Genomic DNA, 15983 nt, shown 5'->3' on the forward strand with positions numbered 1-15983 from the left:
GTGAGTTGAGCATAGTTTGTGATTTTGAGGGCCTCTAAAAGTATGAGTGGCAGCAGCAGACATGAGGGCTAGGCTAAAACAGTAAGGTCAAGTTGTTTGGACAGAAGGTTACAGGGCATGGTCCTGGCTTTTGTGTAAGATCTCCGACCGCACAGCCCTGCACTTTGGCTTGGAATGAGTGAGAGAGAGCCAGCGTGGGGGCAGCTTCTAGGGCTGTTTTTAAGGAACAGAAAGAGGAGTGGCGAAAGGATGTAGGATCTATAGAGTCAGCTAGGTTTGGTTTTGTGAGTTGACATAATGGTTTAGTCAGGACGGTAAAACTAGGTATCCAAAGGCGGAGTACCTAACCATGCCTAGGAAAGAAAGGAGTTGTTGTTTTGTAGAAGGGGTTGGGGTTTGGGAGATTAGCCCTACACCATCAGCAGGGAAAGCACCGGTGTTTTTCAGAGGTGACAATGTGCTAGCAGTCCTCACTCCCCGTGCTTCCTCAGCCTGGGCGTCCACTCTGGCAGGGCTTGAGGAGCTCGTCAGCCTGCCACTGCACTGTGGGAGCCCCTCTCTATGCTGGCCGAGGCCGGAGCCGGCTCCCTCTGCTTGCGGGGGAAGTGTGGAGGGAGACGCGCAGATGGGAACCAGGGCTGCCCGCTGGGCTCACAAGCCAGTGGGAGTTACGTCGGGCCGGGCGCGGGCTCCGCGGGCCCGCACTCAGAGCAGCCAGTGGACCCAGGGCAGTGAGGGGCTTAGCACCTGGGCCAGCAGCTGCAGAGGTTGCGCCAGGTGCCCCAGCACTGCCGGCCCACATGCACTAAGCTGGAATTCTCAAGGGGCCTCTGCCTCCTCCCCCTGGGGCAGGGCTTGGGACCTGCAACCCGCCATGTCCGAGTCCCATCCTCCGCAGTGGACTCCCGCGCCGGCCTGAGCCTCCCCCACGGGTGCCGCCCCCTGCTCGGTGGCCCCCGGTCCCATGGACCGCCCAAGGGCTAAGGAGTGCAAGCAGGGCTCGGGACTGGTGGGCAGCTCTGTCTGCAGACCCGGTGCGGGTTCCACTAGGTGAAGTCAGCTGGGCTCCTGGGTCTAGTGGGGACTTGGAGAACATTTATGTCTAGCTAAGGGATTGTAAATACACCAATCAGCACTCTGTGTCTAGCTCAGGGTTTGTAAATACACCAATCAGTACAGTAGTCTGTATCTAGCTAACCTCCTGGGGACTTGGAGAACTTTTATGTCTAGCTAAGGGATCATAAATGCACCAATCAGCACTCTGTGTCTAGCGCAGGGTTTGTGAATACACCAATCAGTACTCTGTAACCTAGTGGGGACTTGGAGAACTTTTCTGTCTAGCACTGTCTAGCTAAAGGATTGTAAATGCACCAATCAGCACTCTGTGTCTAGCTCAGGGTTTGTAAATACACCAATCAGTACCCTGTGTCTAGCTAAAGGTTTGTAAATACACCAATAGGTACTCTGTGTCTAGCTAACCTAGTGGGGACTCGGAAAACTTTTCTGTTTAGCACTCTGGGTCTAGCTCAGGGATTGTAAACGCACCAATCTGCACCCTGTCAAAACGGACCAATCAGTTATCTGTAAAGTGGACCAATAAGCTCTCTGTAAAATGGACCAATCAGCTATCTGTAAAATGGACCAATCAGCAGGATGTGGGTGGGGCAAGATAAGGGAATAAAAGCGGGCTGCCGGAACCAGTCAGCGGCAATCCGCTGGATCTGCTCTTGTAGTGTGGAAGGTTTGTTCTCTTCCTTTTTACAGTGAATTTTGCTGGTGCTCAGTCTTTGGGTCCCCACTGCCTTTAAAAAAGCTGTAACACTCACCACGAAGGTCTGCAGCTTCACTCCTGAAACCAGTGAGACTATGAACCCACTGGGAATGAACGAACAACTTTAGATGCACTGAGTTTAAGAGCTGTAACACTCACTGAGAAAATTTGCAGCTTCTAATCCTGAAGCCAGCGAGACCACGAACCCACCAGAAGGAATATGCTCCAGATACATCTGAAGGAACAAACTCAGGACACTATGTTTAAGAACTGTAACACTCGCTGGGAGGGTCCGTGTCTTCATTCTTAAAGTCGGCAAGACTAAAGAACCCACCAGTTCTGGACACATTTGCATGAAGCATTATGAAATCCAGAACAGAATACTGGGTTGTGGAGAGATTGCAGAGGGAAGTATTGAGGATAGGAGAATATATGGATTTGGCACCACGGGGTGGACAATTTTGTCGATAAGGCACAGATGCTGAACTAACCTGCAAGACCTGTCTGGTTTTAGAACAGGTAAAACAGGAGAATTGTAAGGAGAGTTTATAGACTTTAAAAGGCCATGCTATAACAGGTGAGTGATAACAAGCTTTAATCCTTTTAAAGTGTGCTGTGGGGTGGGATATTGGTGTTGAGTGGGGTAAGTGTGATTAGGTTTTAATGGGATGGTAAGGGGTGCATGATCGGCGGCCAAGGAGGGAGTGGGGCATCCTGTACTTGCAGGTTAAGGTGGGGAGATACAAGGAGGAGGTGAAGGAGGCTTTGAACTGGGGCAAAAGCTGGCAATGAGGTGTGGCTGTAGCCCAGATATACTCACAGAAGCAGATAATTTAGTTAAAATGGCTCCACCTAATAAGGGAGGTGGGCAGGTGGGGATAACTAAAAAGGAGTGTAGAAAAGAATGTTGTCCAAGTTGGCCTCAGAGTTGGGGAGTTTTAAGAGGTTTAGCAGCGTGGCTGTCAATACAATAGTTAAGGAATGGAGGCAAGGGAAACAGGCCCTTGAAAAGATGGTAGTATGGAGCGGGTAGCTTCCATATTGATTTAGAAGGGGACAGACTTACTCCACTTTAAGAGTTACCCAGTGTCCATGATTGTCCAGGGGGCTTCCGAGACAATCAGGAAGCGTGTTTTCAGCTGCTAAGTCAAGAAGATCTGGGAAGGAGTTGGCCAAGGAACATTGGGTTTGGGCTCCAGGGGCTTTAGGAGTGGCGGTGATGTGTGGGACGGTCCGACCTCCAGTGGGGGCCCGCACAGAGAGGGCACGGCTCAGGAGGAATTCGGGGCTGCGGGCATTCCTTAGCCCAGCGGCCAGCCTTTTGGCAGTTGAAGCAAGGCCCACAAGGATGTTTTGAAGGAGCCCCTGGGAGCTGTGGCTTGGATGTTTTGAAGGTTTTGTGTGCTGGAGACGTGGTGGTGGGTTGTCTTACAGTGAAGGCAAGTAGCTGTAACTCAGAAATGCTGTTGCGGTCTGGCTACCTCCTTTCTATTGTTGTACACCTTGAAGGCGAGGTTGATTAATTCCTGTTGTGGGGTTTGAGGACCAGATTCTAACTTTTGAAGCTTTTTTTTTTCTTTTTTTTTTTTTTTTTGTTTTTTGTTTTTTGAGACAGAGTCTCGCTGTGTCGCCCAGGCTGGAGTGCAGTGGCCGGATCTCAGCTCACTGCAAGCTCCGCCTCCCGGGTTTACGCCATTCTCCTGCCTCAGCCTCCCGAGTAGCTGGGACTACAGGCGCCCGCCACCTCGCCCGGCTATATTTTTGTATCTTTTAGTAGAGATGGGGTTTCACCATGTTAGCCAGATGGTCTCGATCTCCTGACCTTGTGATCCGCCAGTCTCGGCCTCCTAAAGTGCTGGGATTACAGGCTTGAGCTACTGTGCCAGGCCCTGAAGCTTTTTTCTAATGTCAGGAGCTGACTGGGTGAGAAAATGCATATTAAGAATAAGGCGGCCTTCTGGCTCCTCTGGGTCTAGGGCGGTAAAGGGTTGCTCCGAAACAGGCCGTGAACTGGGCTGGGTTTTCGTCTTTACTTTGCGTAGTTTGTCTGTCATAATTAACAGCTTTGTCAGCTGCCTTTTAAAGCTCTTTAGGCAGAAACCACGAAATCTCACCTAGCTGTGCCTGGAGAATCTGCCTGATGGTTCCATTGGAGATCTTCCCGGGGAACTGCTCTAATGCCTTCCCGGAGGTCTGGCTCATGAAGCCAGCAGTTATCGGCGTGAGACTGGGCTAGAGAAAAAAACTCTTTCCTGTTCATCTGGGGAGAGGGTAGACGTTAGGGTGACATTTAAGTCACTCCAGGTTAAATTGTAGGACAGAGTCAGAGGTCGGAATTGCTGTATCTGTTTAGTGGGGTCTGATGAGAAAGAGCCTGAACGCTGGCTGACTTGGGAAAGGTCTGATAGAGAAAAAGGCACGTGTACCGTGACTGTGCCGTCAGCTCCAGCCACCTCTGTAAGAGGAAATTGTTGGGCAGGTGGAACGAAACCGTAAGCCGGACTGGGTGAGAGGAGGGGAGGTGATAGAAGGATTAGAGGGTTGGGGAGCCAGAAGCTGAGGAAGAATTGGGACCTAGCTTGGCCTGGCGAGGAGCAGCCTGGGGAGGAGCAGCCTGGGGAGGAGGGGGGAGGTCAGATGGGTCTGTAGAAAAGGAGGATTCAACGGACTCAGAGCTTGGGGTGGAGACTGAAGGAACAGACAGGAGAGAAAGAAAGATTTGGGATGAGTCGCATTGGGGGCAGAGACTAGGGAGGGACCAATGTGTAAAAGAATGCCTGGACGTCAGGCACCTCAGACCATGTGCCCTTTTTTTTTTTTTTTTTTTTTTTTTTGAGACAGTCTTGCTCTGTCACCCAGGCTGGAGTGCAGTGGCATGATCTTGGCTCACTGCAAGCTCCGCCTCCCGGGTTCACGCCATTCTCCTGCCTCAGCCTCCTGAGTAGCTGGGACTACAGGCGCCCGCCACCTCGCCCGGCTAGTTTTTTGTATTTTTTAGTAGAGACGGGGTTTCACTGGGTTAGCCAGGATGGTCTCGATCTCCTGACCTCGTGATCCGCCCGTCTCGGCCTCCCAAAGTGCTGGGATTACAGTCTTGAGCCACCGCGCCTGGCCCATTTGCCCATTTGCCCATTTTTCTACAAAAAATATCTAGATCTTGTAGGATAGACAAATCGAAAGTGCCATTCTCTGGCCACTTGGAACTAGTGTCGAGTTTGTATTGGGGCCAAGTGGTATTGCAGAAGAAAATAAGACGCTTAGATTTTAGGTCAGGTTTTTTTTGTTTGTTTTTGTTTGTTTGTTTGTTTTTTTTTTGAGACACAGTCTGGCTCTGTCGCCCAGGCTGGAGTGCAGTGGCGCAATCTCGGCTCACTGCAAGCTCTGCCTCCTGGGTTCACACCATTCTCCTGCCTCAGCCTCCCGAGTAGCTGGGACTCCAGGCGCCCGCCACTGCGCCCGGCTAATTTTTTGTATTTTCAGTAGAGACAGAGTTTTACCGTGTTAACCCAGGAGGGTCTCGATCTCCTGACCTCGTGATCCGCTGCCTTGGTCTCCCAAAGTGCTGGGATAACAGACGTGAGCCACCACGCCCGGCGAGAATTTCCTTTTTTTTCTTTTTTTTTGAGATGGAGTCTTGCTCTGTCACCCAGGTTGGAGTGCAGTGGCGCCATCTCGGCTCACTGCAAGCTCCGCCTCCGGGATTCACGCCATTCTCCTGCCTCAGCCTCCCGAGTCGCTGGGAGCACAGGCGCTCACCGCCGTGCCCAGCTAACTTTTTTTGTGTTTTTGTTGTTGTTATTAGTAAAGATGGGGTTTCACCGTGGTCTCGATCTCCTGACCTCGTGATCTGCCTGCCTTGGGGTCTCAAAGTGCTGGGATTACAGGCGTGAGCCACCGCACATGGCCAAAGGGGTTTTCAGTTCTTGAGAACACAGGCTAAGGGAGAAAAAGGAGGAATGGAGGGTGGAAGGTTGCCCATAGTGAAGGAGGCAAGTTTAAAGAGAAGGCTAGAGACAGGGAGAAGGGGGGGGTGGGGAGCAGGCATCCCCGCAATTGACTTGCCACCAAGGTAACGTGGGTGAATGACCAAGGCAGGCGTCCCCATGGAGATCAGACACCAGTGGAACGTGGGTGAATAATCAGAGCGGCGTCCCCGCAACGATTAAACACCAAGGGAAGGCTGCCTTCCTGAGTCCATGACCGGCGCCGGAGTTTTGGGACCACGGATAAAATGTGTCTCCTTTGTCTCTACCAGAAAATGAAAGGAATTGAAATTTAGGGAGTGACTGCAGGGTGGCACCAAGATTGCAAGGAGAAACAGGTTGAGGGATAGAGAGGTTGGAGAAGAAAGTAAAAAGAGGCCGCTTACCCGATTTGAAATTGGTGAGATGTTCCTTGGGGCTGGTTTGTCTGAGGAGCCGAGGTCGTAGATGGAGTAGTGAGGGTGAGGACAGCGCCCTGGTCTCCTGAAGGAGTCCCGCTGACCCAGGTTTTCGGCACCAAATGTCTCACGTGTCCGTGTGAAGAGACCACCAAACAGGCTTTGTGTGAGCAACGTGGCAGTTTATTTCACCTGGGTGCAGGCGGGCTGAGTCTGAAAAAGGAGTCAGCAAAGCACGGTGGATTATCATTGGTTCTTACAGGTTTGGGGCTAGGCGGTGGAGTTAAGAGCAATGTTTTGGGGGCAGGTGGTGAAATCTCACAAAGTACATTCTCAAGGGTGGGGGGATTTACAAAGAACCTTCTTAATTAAGGGTGCGGTAGATGACAAAGTACATGGATCAGTTAGGGTGGGGCAGGAACAAATCACAATGGTGGAATGTCATCAGTTAAGGCTATTTTCACTTCTTTTGTGGATCTTCAGTTGCTTCAGGCCATCTGGATGGATACGTGCAGGTCCCTGGGGAGATATGGCTTAGCTTGGGCTCAGAGGCCTGAAAGGGACAACTCTAGAGTGAGGAGACACGTAATCATTTTTCCTTGCAGTATTACAACTGGAAACGGTACCGTCATTGTTCCTCTGCAGGCCTCACAGGCAGCTAACAACATCACAAACAAATCAGCCAGAACCATCACTCTGAGTGCGTCCCCAAAGGTGCCAGTTCCCCAGGGCCCAGTGCCCTCCAGGGTGAGGTCCCCAGCAGGTGAAGCTCCTAGCAGGTGAGATTCAGTGTGGCAGGGTATCTGGGAGCAGGTCCCAGCAGGTAAAGTCCCCAACAGCTGAGATCCTCAGTAGGTGCAGCCTCCAGCGGCCAAGGTCCCCAGCAGGTGAGGTCCCCAGCAGGCAAGGCTTCTGCAGGGGAGGCTCCTGACAGCCGTGAAGTCCAGCATGTGAGTTCCCAGGGAAGTGAGAGGGCTGGCCATGAAGGACTCCAGCAGGTGAAGACCCAGGCAGATGAGGTTCCCGGGAACCCAGGCCCCACACCGGCCTCTCAGGTGAACCAAGCCGCTATGCTGCGCACCGTCTGGTACCTGGATTCCTCCTGCAGTTTCCAGCAGGCCTTGCAGAAATCCAGTGCCCAGCTGAAGGAGCGAGGCTGCAGCGTCTCCCGCCAGTGAAAGTAGCTCAGGTAGCGGGCGTGGTCCTTGTCCAGCTCTTGCAGGTATCGGGCCAGGTCCTTGGGGCTCTGGAAGTCGTCCACATGGATGAAGGCATCGGGCGGCAGGAACCTCTCATAGTTTCTTCTGCTGGGCCCCAGCACCACGGGCACGGCCCAGGCCTCCAGGGCGTTCCTCCACAGCTTCTCGGTGATGTAGTCGGGGTTCAAGGAGTTCTCGAAGGCCAGGTAGAACTTGTACTGGGACAGTGTTTCCATCATGGTCCCCTTGGGCAGGGGCTTGTGGGATTTCCCGTACACATCCACTTTGAGATGGGCCTGCAGGCTCTGGTAGTAGCGCACCCTGGCCGAGTCCGGCTTCCAGTTGGACACCGTCCAGGCCACCAATTCGGTCTTGGCCGAGAGGTTGAGCGGTGGGTGGGCAGGCTGGCCGGACCGTGGCTCCAGCCAGCCGTAGGGCGTGAAGATGTCGGAGTCGCTGCGGTAGGACATGGTGAGATTGAAGTATCCGTCCAGGGCTTGCAGGTGCCAGCAGTTAGAAGGTGGCTCTAAGTTGAACCAGATCCAGCGCTGCCCCTGCGGCCTCGGGGAAGGTGGGAGACGTGACTTAGGATTGGACATGATATCCCAGTGGTGCACAATGACCGCATCTGCCTTCGGGTACACCTTGCGGTCGGCAGTGATTTGGCAGTCGGCCGTGCCAGGCACCATCTCTGAACAGCGGGACAGAGCCACGGGGATGTGGAAAGGCCACGTCCACAGCAGGATCAGGAGGGTGGGGCGGGTGGGAGTGGTGTCCTGTCGGGAGGACCCATTGGGAGCCCCAGTGACAGGTGCCACTGCCATGAGCCCTGGCCTAGGGAACCCAGTGGCATCGTCTTGGGACACACGCAGGTAGGAGAAGAAACACACAGCCACCAGCAACTGAAACAGCAGTGCAGCCAGACAGTGGCGCCACGGCCATTGTGGCTTGGCCGTGCCCAGGGGATCCATGGGTCAGAGTAGCTGGGAAGAGAGGAGAGAGGAGTGTGAGGGTCATTGATGACAGTCACCTGCTTACCCAAGCTCCCGGCCATGAGTCCTGAGAGGAGCTGCTATTATTCCTGTTTGACAGATGAGAAATCTGAGACCAAGTGACTCACAGCAAAAATCAGCACAGCTGGTGTTTGAACAAAGGGAGCTTGGCCCAGAGTCCACTTCCTTCTACCTATTAGACAAGACCTTTCCTGGAATCCTAAGTCTTCCTCAGTCTACTAAAATACAAATTCTCTGGAGGCAGGGGAGAAGGAAGGCATAGCTGGTCATCATTGCTTCCCGTGTCCCTGAGGCAAGGCTTGAATCCATGACTCAGCCAGAGAAAGGTACAATGGGATTGGGTTTTGCAGGTAATATATGAGCTGACTGGCCAACTACAGTGGCTCACACCTGTAGTCCCAGCACTTTGGGAGGCCGAGGTGGGCGGATCACCTGAGGTCAGGAATTTGAGACCAGCCTGGCCAACCTGGTGAAACCCCATTTCTACTAAAAATACAAAAATTAGCCAGGTGTGGTGGCACACACCTGTAATCCCAGCTACTCAGGAGGCTGAGGCAAGAGAATCACTTAACCCTGGGAGGCAGAGGTTGCAGTGAGCCAAGATGACACCACTGCATTCCAGCCTGGGCGACAGAGGGAGATTGTGTCTCAAAAATAAATTTTTAAAAGCTGGGTTTCGTGGCTCACACCTGTAATCCCAGCACTTTGGGAGGCTGAGGTGGGTGGATCACTTGAGGTCAGGAGTCCAAGACCAGACTGGCCAACATGGTGAAACCCTGTTCCTACTGAAAATACTAAAATTAGCTGAGTGTAGTGCTTCACGCCTGTAATCCCAACTACTCGGGAGGTTGAGGCATGAGAATTACTTGAACCTGGGAGGTGGAGGTTGCAGTAAGCTGAGATTGTGCCACTGTACTTCAGCCTGGGTGACAGAGCAAGATTCCATCTCAAAAATTAATAATAAAAAGACCAGCCTGGGCAACATGGCAAAATCCCAACTCTACTAAAAATACAAAAATTTGCCTGGCAAGGTGGCACGTGCCTGTAGTCCCAGCTACTTGGGAGGATTGCTTGAGTCTGGAAGTTTGAGGTTGCAGCGATTTGTGATCACGCCACAGATGTGTAACTCCAGCCTGGGTGATAAAGAGTAAGACCTTGTCTTAAATAAGGCCAGGCTGGCCGGGCGCGGTGGCTCAAGCCTGTAATCCCAGCACTTTGGGAGGCCGAGACGGGCGGATCATGAGGTCAGGAGATTGAGACCATCCTGGCTAAACCCCGTCTCTACTAAAAACACAAAAAAGCCGGGCGTGGTGGCGGCGCCTGTAGTCCCAGCTACTCGGGAGGCTGAGGCAGGAGAATGGCGGGAACCCGGGAGGCGGAGCTTGCAGTGAGCTGAGATCCGGCTACTGCACTCCAGCCTGGGCGACAGAGCGAGACTCCGCCTCAAAAAAAAATAAGGCCAGGCTTGGTGGCTCACGCCTGTAATCCCAGCATTTTGGGAGGCTGAGGCGGGTGGATGACGAGGTCAAGAGATTGAGACCATCCTGGCCCACATGACGAAACCCCGTCACTACTAAAAATGCAAAAAATTAGCTGGGTGTGGTGGCGGGCACCTGTAGTCCCAGCTACTCGGGAGGCTGAGGCAGGAGAATGGCGTGAACCCAGGAGGTGGAGCTTGCCATGAGCCAAGATTTCGCCACTACACTGCAGCCTGGGGGACACAGCGAGACTCCGTCTCAAAATAAATAAAATAAAAATAATGTAATACATGATAAACTTGACTTATACAGCTGAAATGGGTTCGCTGTATGGTTTGCAAATGATATCCCGATGAAGCTGTTTTCAAATAACATAGCGGTTGCCTGCTTTCTCTGTTGGACCGAATTGGTCTAAACCTTGCACTGTGAGGCGGAATTCCCTGCAGGTCACCTGGGTGATGAAAGGGGATCCGTACGCCAAGTGCCAAGTTCACGCCAACGTTCTGAAAAGAGACTCAAAACACAGGCCTTCAGGGGACAGTCTGAGCCCAGAGTGGGAGGGAGGTTAAACTTTGACCAGTTACTGCTTTGCCCTATTGGACTCTAGAGTCTCAGACACAAGGTACATTTTTTTTTAAAGTAATTGATATTAAGATGGAATTATGGCCAGGTGCAGTGGCTCAAGCCTGTAATCACAGCACTTTGGGAGGCCGAGATGGGTGGATCACGAGGTCAGGCGATCGAGACCATCCTGGCTAACACTAAAAATCTCTACTAAAAAACTAGCCGGGTACGGTGGTGGGCGCCTGTAGTCCCAGCTACTCGGGAGGCTGAGGCAGGAGAATGGCATAAACCTGGGAGGCGGAGCTTGCAGTGAGCTGAGATCCGGCCACTGCACTCCAGCCTGGGTGACAGAGTGAGACTCCGTCTCAGAAAAAAAAAAAAAGATGGAATTATGTTGGTCCTGGATTTATGGCAGCCTCTCCTATAAGACAATGAAGTCTTTGTCAGTGAGCTTCAGGAGGGTAGATTGGGGGAAACGGGTGATTGGTGGGGGGCAATTAGGACTCAGATCCCACCCAAGTTGAACCCAAGATACTTTTTCCTAGAAAAATTAAAAAATGCTACTCTGCTGGGACATCACAAGGATCAGGAAGCAAAAACCACAAACGGCTGGGCGTGGTGGTTTGTGCCTGTAATCCCAGCACTTCAGGAAGTCTAGGCGGACGGATCACTTGAGCCTAGGAGTTCAAGATCAGCCTGACTGGTTGGGCAAAGTGGCTCACGACTGTAATACCAGTACTTGGGGAGGCTGAGGCAGGCAGATCACCTGAGGTCAGGAGTTTGAGACCACCCTGGGCAACATTGTGAAATCCTGTCTCTACTAAAAATATAAAAATTAGCCAGGTGTGGCAGCAGGCGCCTTAATCCCACCTACTCAGGAGACTGAGGCATGACAATCACTTGAATGAGGGAGGCAGAGGTTGCAGTGAGCCAAGATCATGCCACCGTACCCCAGCCTGGGTGACAGAGCAAGACTCTGTCTTAAAAGCAAAAAACCACAACAAAAAACGCAAAACAAGTCTAGCCTGAGGCAACATAGTGAGATCCCATCTCTACAAAAAAAAAAAAAAAAAAAAAATTAGGGTGAGGTGGCACACGCCTGTAGTCCCAGCTACTCCAGAGCCTGAGGCAGGAGGATCGCTCGAGCCCAGGAGTTTGAGGCTGCAGTGAGCCATGATGGTCTCACTGCACTCCAGCCTGGACAACAGAGCAAGATTCTGTCTCAAAAATAAAAAAACAAAACAATTGCATCTTAAGTCCACCCCAGGCAGGCAGGGTCAGGGAGAATCCAAGGCCAGAAAAGGTAAGTGGGGATAGGCTGTTGACGGGGTTGGGGTGCAGAGGGGACTCTGTTCCAGAGCTCTGCCAAGGAGACGGATAAACGTCTCTCTTTCCTCCCAGTTTGGCAAATCACCCAGAACCTTCCATGCCCTCTCCCACGGGGGTGCATGCCACACCCACAAAGACCCCTGCCTCCAACTAGGGGGTGCTGGCCATATTCCAGGTCGTGGACAGTTCGGTGACTCTCCATTGGGATTTTGTGCCAGCCCAGCCACGTCTTGAGTCAGGGCAGACAGGCTGGGGGCTGAGGGGAGGAGCAGCGGAGCCAGGAGGCCTTTCCTGGGAGGTCTCCCAGGCATTCTGGGTAGGGGAAAAGGTAGAACGGGATAACTTACCTGGAAAGGCAGTGAGCAGTGGATGAGCGCAGCTCACCAGGAGGCCATGGCAGGTCTCCTAGGGCGGGCAGGAAGTGGGAACAGAGAGGAGGAACAAGCAAGTGTGTACTGCAGCACACACCTGTCACCAGGTTATGTAGGGTGGTGTTCTCCCCTGCAGCCGGGATATTGTCTGGAAGCCAATTTCCGGGGTGTCCTAATCTCGCCCGTAAGACTGGATGTGGTGCGGGAATTTGGAGGCCCAGGACATGACTGGGGCTTCACCTGTAGCCTGAAGTCTACCTGGCTTTGGGTACATAACTGATCCATCCATAAAGTGAAAATGCTGATCTAAAGCATTGATTCTCAAAGTGGGTTCCATGGGGGGCCCCATGGGTTTCTTGGGAGATGGGAGGGAAGTGAGCAGGAGTTTTTTTTTTTTTTTTTTTTGAGACGGAGTCTCGCTCTGTCACCCAGGCTGGAGTGCAGTGGTGCGATCTCGGCTCACTGCAAGCTCCGCCTCCTGGGTTCACACCATCCTCCTGCCTCAGCCTCCCTAGTAGCTGGGACTACAGGGCTAATTTTTTGTATTTTTAGTAGAGATGGGGTTTCACCATGTTAGCCAAGATGGTCTCGATCTCCTGACCTCATGATCCGCCCACCTCAGCCTCCCAAAGTGCTGGGATTACAGGCGTGAGCCACTGCGCCCGGCCTTGAGCAGAATTTTAACCATTCCGCCCATTCAGTCAGTCAATCAACAAACATTGCTCGTGCACCTATTATATACCAGACCCAGAGAGACTGCAGGGAGCAAGTGGGTGAGTCAGACAATACATGGCTTTTGCCAGGGAACCATTGGTCAGGCCTCTGAGCCCAAGCTAAGCCATCAAATCCCCTGCGACTTGCATGTGTATATCCAGATGGCCTGAAGCAACTGAATATCCAGAAAAGAAGTGAGAATAGCCAGTTCCTGCTTTAACTGGTGACATTCCACCATAGTGATTTGTTCCTGCCCCGCCCTTACTGATCAATTGACTTTGTGACAATACACCACCCCCCTTGCAATAATGTACCTTGTGATATTCCCCACGTTTGTGATATTCACAAAGGGTGAACGTACTTTGTACAATACACTCTCCCCACCCTTGAGAAGGTACTTTGTAATATCCTCCCCCCTGCCAATAAGAAGATATTTTGTAAAAAAAAGTAAAAAGGTACTTCGTAATATTTTTCCCCCAACTTAAGAAGGTACTTTGTGGCCAGGCGTGGTGGCTCACGCCTGTAAGCCCAACACTTTGGGAAGCCAAGTGGGGGGGATCATGAGGTCAGGAGATCAAGACCATCCTGGCTAACACGGTGAAACCCCATCTCTACTAAAAATACAAAAAAATTAGCTGGGCTTGGTGGCGGGTGCCTATAGTCCCAGCTACTCGGGAGGCTGAGGCAGGAGGATGGTGTGAACCCAGGAGGCAGAGCTTGCAGTGAGCCAAGATTGTGCCACTGCACTCTAGCCTGGGCGACAGAGCGAGACTCCGTCTCAAAAAAAAAAAGGCCCCACCCCTATCTCCCTTTGCTGACTCCTTTTTCAGACTCAGCCCACCTGCACCCAGGTGATTAAAAATATTGCTCACGCGAAACTTGTGTGGTGGTCTCTTCACACAGATGCACGTGACACTTTGGGAGGCTGAGGTGGGTGGATCACCTGAGGTCAGGAGTTCAAGACCAGCCTGGCCAACATGGCGAAACCCCGTCTCTCCTAAAAATACACAAATTAGCCGGGTGTCGTGGTGGGTGCCTGTAATCCCAGCTGCTCAGGAGGCTGAGGCAAGAGAATCACTTGAATCCAAGAGGAGGAGGTTGCAGTGAGCCTAGATCATGCCACTGCACTCCAGCTGGGGTGACAGAGGGAGATGCTGTCTCAAAAAAAAAAATCTGTGCAAAGGAGTGGTCCAGGCGCTTTGGAGGAGCTGAAGGAAACTCTAAGCTGGGTCTTCACAAGTGGAATATGAGACAGTGCTGCTTCTGGGGCTGAGCCACATCCAGCCATGGTCAGCGGTGGCATGTTTAGCACCAGGGTGATAGGAAGCCGTGCAAAGCTTCAAGCAGTGGGGTTACCGTTTTTTTTTTGACACAGAATCTCACTCTGTCGCCCAGGCTGGAAGTGCAATGGCATGACCACGACTCACTACAGCCTCCACCTCCCAGGCTCAAGCGATCCTCCTGCCTCAGGCTCCTGAGTGGTTAGGGCTACAGCCATGTGCCACTATGCCTTGCTAATTCGGTTTATCCTTCGTAGAGATGAGGTCTCACTATGTTGCCCAGGCTGGTTTCAAACTCCTGAGCTCAAGCAATTTGCCCGCCTCAGCCTCCCAAAGCGCTGGGATTACAGGCGTGAGCCACTGCGCTCAGACATTTTTTTTTTTTTTCTTTTGCAACAAAGTGTCACTGTCATCCAGCCTAGAGTTCAGTGCATCGATCATAGCTCATTGCAGTCTCCAACTCCTAGGCTCAAATGATCCTCCTGCCTTAGCTTCTCTGGTTGCTAGCAGTACAGGCGTGCATCACCACGTTAATTTTTACTTTTTTTTTTTTTTTTTTTTTTTTTTGAGACAGAGTCTTGCTCTGTCTTCCAGGCTAGAGTACAGTGGTGCAATATTGGCTCCTCTGCCTCCTGGGTTCAAGCGATTCTCCTTCCTCAGCCTCCTGAGTAGCTGGGATTACAGGCGCCCGCCACCATGCCTGGCTAGTTTTTATATTTTTAGTAAAGACGGGGTTTCATCATGTTGGCTAGACTGGTCTCGAACTCCTGACCTCAGGTGATCCGCCTCGGCCTCCCAAAGTGCCGGGATTACAGGCGTGAGCCAGCTTGCCTGGCCTTTTTAATTGTTTTGTTCAGGTGAGAGGTCTTTCAGTGTTGCCCAGGCTGTTTTGAACTCCTAGCCTCAAGTGATCCTCCCACTTCGATTTCCCAAAGCCCTAGGATTACAAGTGTGAGCCACCGTGCCAGGCCAGGTTACCGTATTAATGTGTGGTTTGAGACGCTGTATCAGGACATGCTGGGCACAGGCCATCGGGACAGAGCAGAGGAGAGCGGGGAGGAAAAGGAGGCTGTTCCAGGTGTCCTGGCAAGTGATGAGGGTCCTCTGCCCCAGAATGGTGGCCGAGGCTTCCTCTGGTGGCCTCACCAAGGTCCTCTGTGTGCCTCAAAAGCACTGCCTTGGCCGGGCACGATGGCTCACGCCTGTAATCCCAGCACTTTGGGAGGCCAAGGTGGGTGGATCATGAGGTCAGGAGTTTGAGACCAGCCTGGTCAACGTGGTGAAACCCCATCTCTACTAAAAAAAAAAATACAAAAATTAGCCAGGCGCGGTGGCGGGCACCTGTAACCCCAGCTACTTGGGAGGCTAAGGCAGGAGACTCACGTGAGCCCGGGAGGCAGGGGTTGCAGTGAGCTGAGATAGCGCCAGTGCACTCTAGCCTGAGAGACAGAGCAAGACTCTGTGTCTCAAAAACAAAACAAAATCAAAAGCACTCCCTTTCCCCACCCTCTCCTGTAAATCACAGGAGAGGTCCAGGGAGCCATATAAGCTTCCTGGAATGGAGGAGACAAGTGATCTGGAAGGCTGTCCTTGAGAGAGGATGGCCTTTAACTCTGTCACTCCCAAACTGGGTGCAGAGACGACCGAGTCTATGGTCCAAACTCCATGTTCGATGTCTTCCCTGTTCTAGAAATCATTTCCAGGAGGCTGCTTCACACTGCCTGGGGTTCCACCATCTCAGTGCCCAGCCAGGCCCATGCCAGTGAGGAGGATTGAGGGGACAGGGCTGGGCCAGGGACTGGGGTCTCCCAGGCAGACCATTTCCAGAAGGGGTGACCTAAGTCTGCTCTCTGCTCATGTCCTCGCTGGGGGCATTCTCTGTG

The 15983-nt window shown here is 52.4% G+C and overlaps 1 protein-coding gene across 1 annotated transcript; it reads right to left on the minus strand.

Moving 5' to 3' along the window:
- Nucleotides 1-6319: 6319 nt before the first annotated feature.
- On the minus strand, nt 6320-12158 carry LOC102145756 (3-galactosyl-N-acetylglucosaminide 4-alpha-L-fucosyltransferase FUT3). Its single transcript, XM_005587665.5, has 2 exons — nt 12083-12158; nt 6320-8334 (listed from the first exon to the last, which is right to left on the minus strand). The coding sequence occupies exon 2, from the start codon at nt 8320-8322 to the stop codon at nt 7204-7206; it is 1119 nt and encodes a 372-aa protein (XP_005587722.3). The 5' UTR covers nt 8323-8334; nt 12083-12158; the 3' UTR covers nt 6320-7203.
- Nucleotides 12159-15983: the final 3825 nt, after the last annotated feature.

This window comes from Macaca fascicularis, chromosome 19 (genome assembly GCF_037993035.2).
Source record: "Macaca fascicularis isolate 582-1 chromosome 19, T2T-MFA8v1.1".
Taxonomy (NCBI): domain Eukaryota; kingdom Metazoa; phylum Chordata; class Mammalia; order Primates; family Cercopithecidae; genus Macaca; species Macaca fascicularis.

Bases quoted from the DNA above. Each gene is read 5' to 3' on its own strand.
- LOC102145756 (XM_005587665.5), bottom strand. From the start codon at position 8,322: ATGGATCCCCTGGGCACGGCCAAGCCACAATGGCCGTGGCGCCACTGT.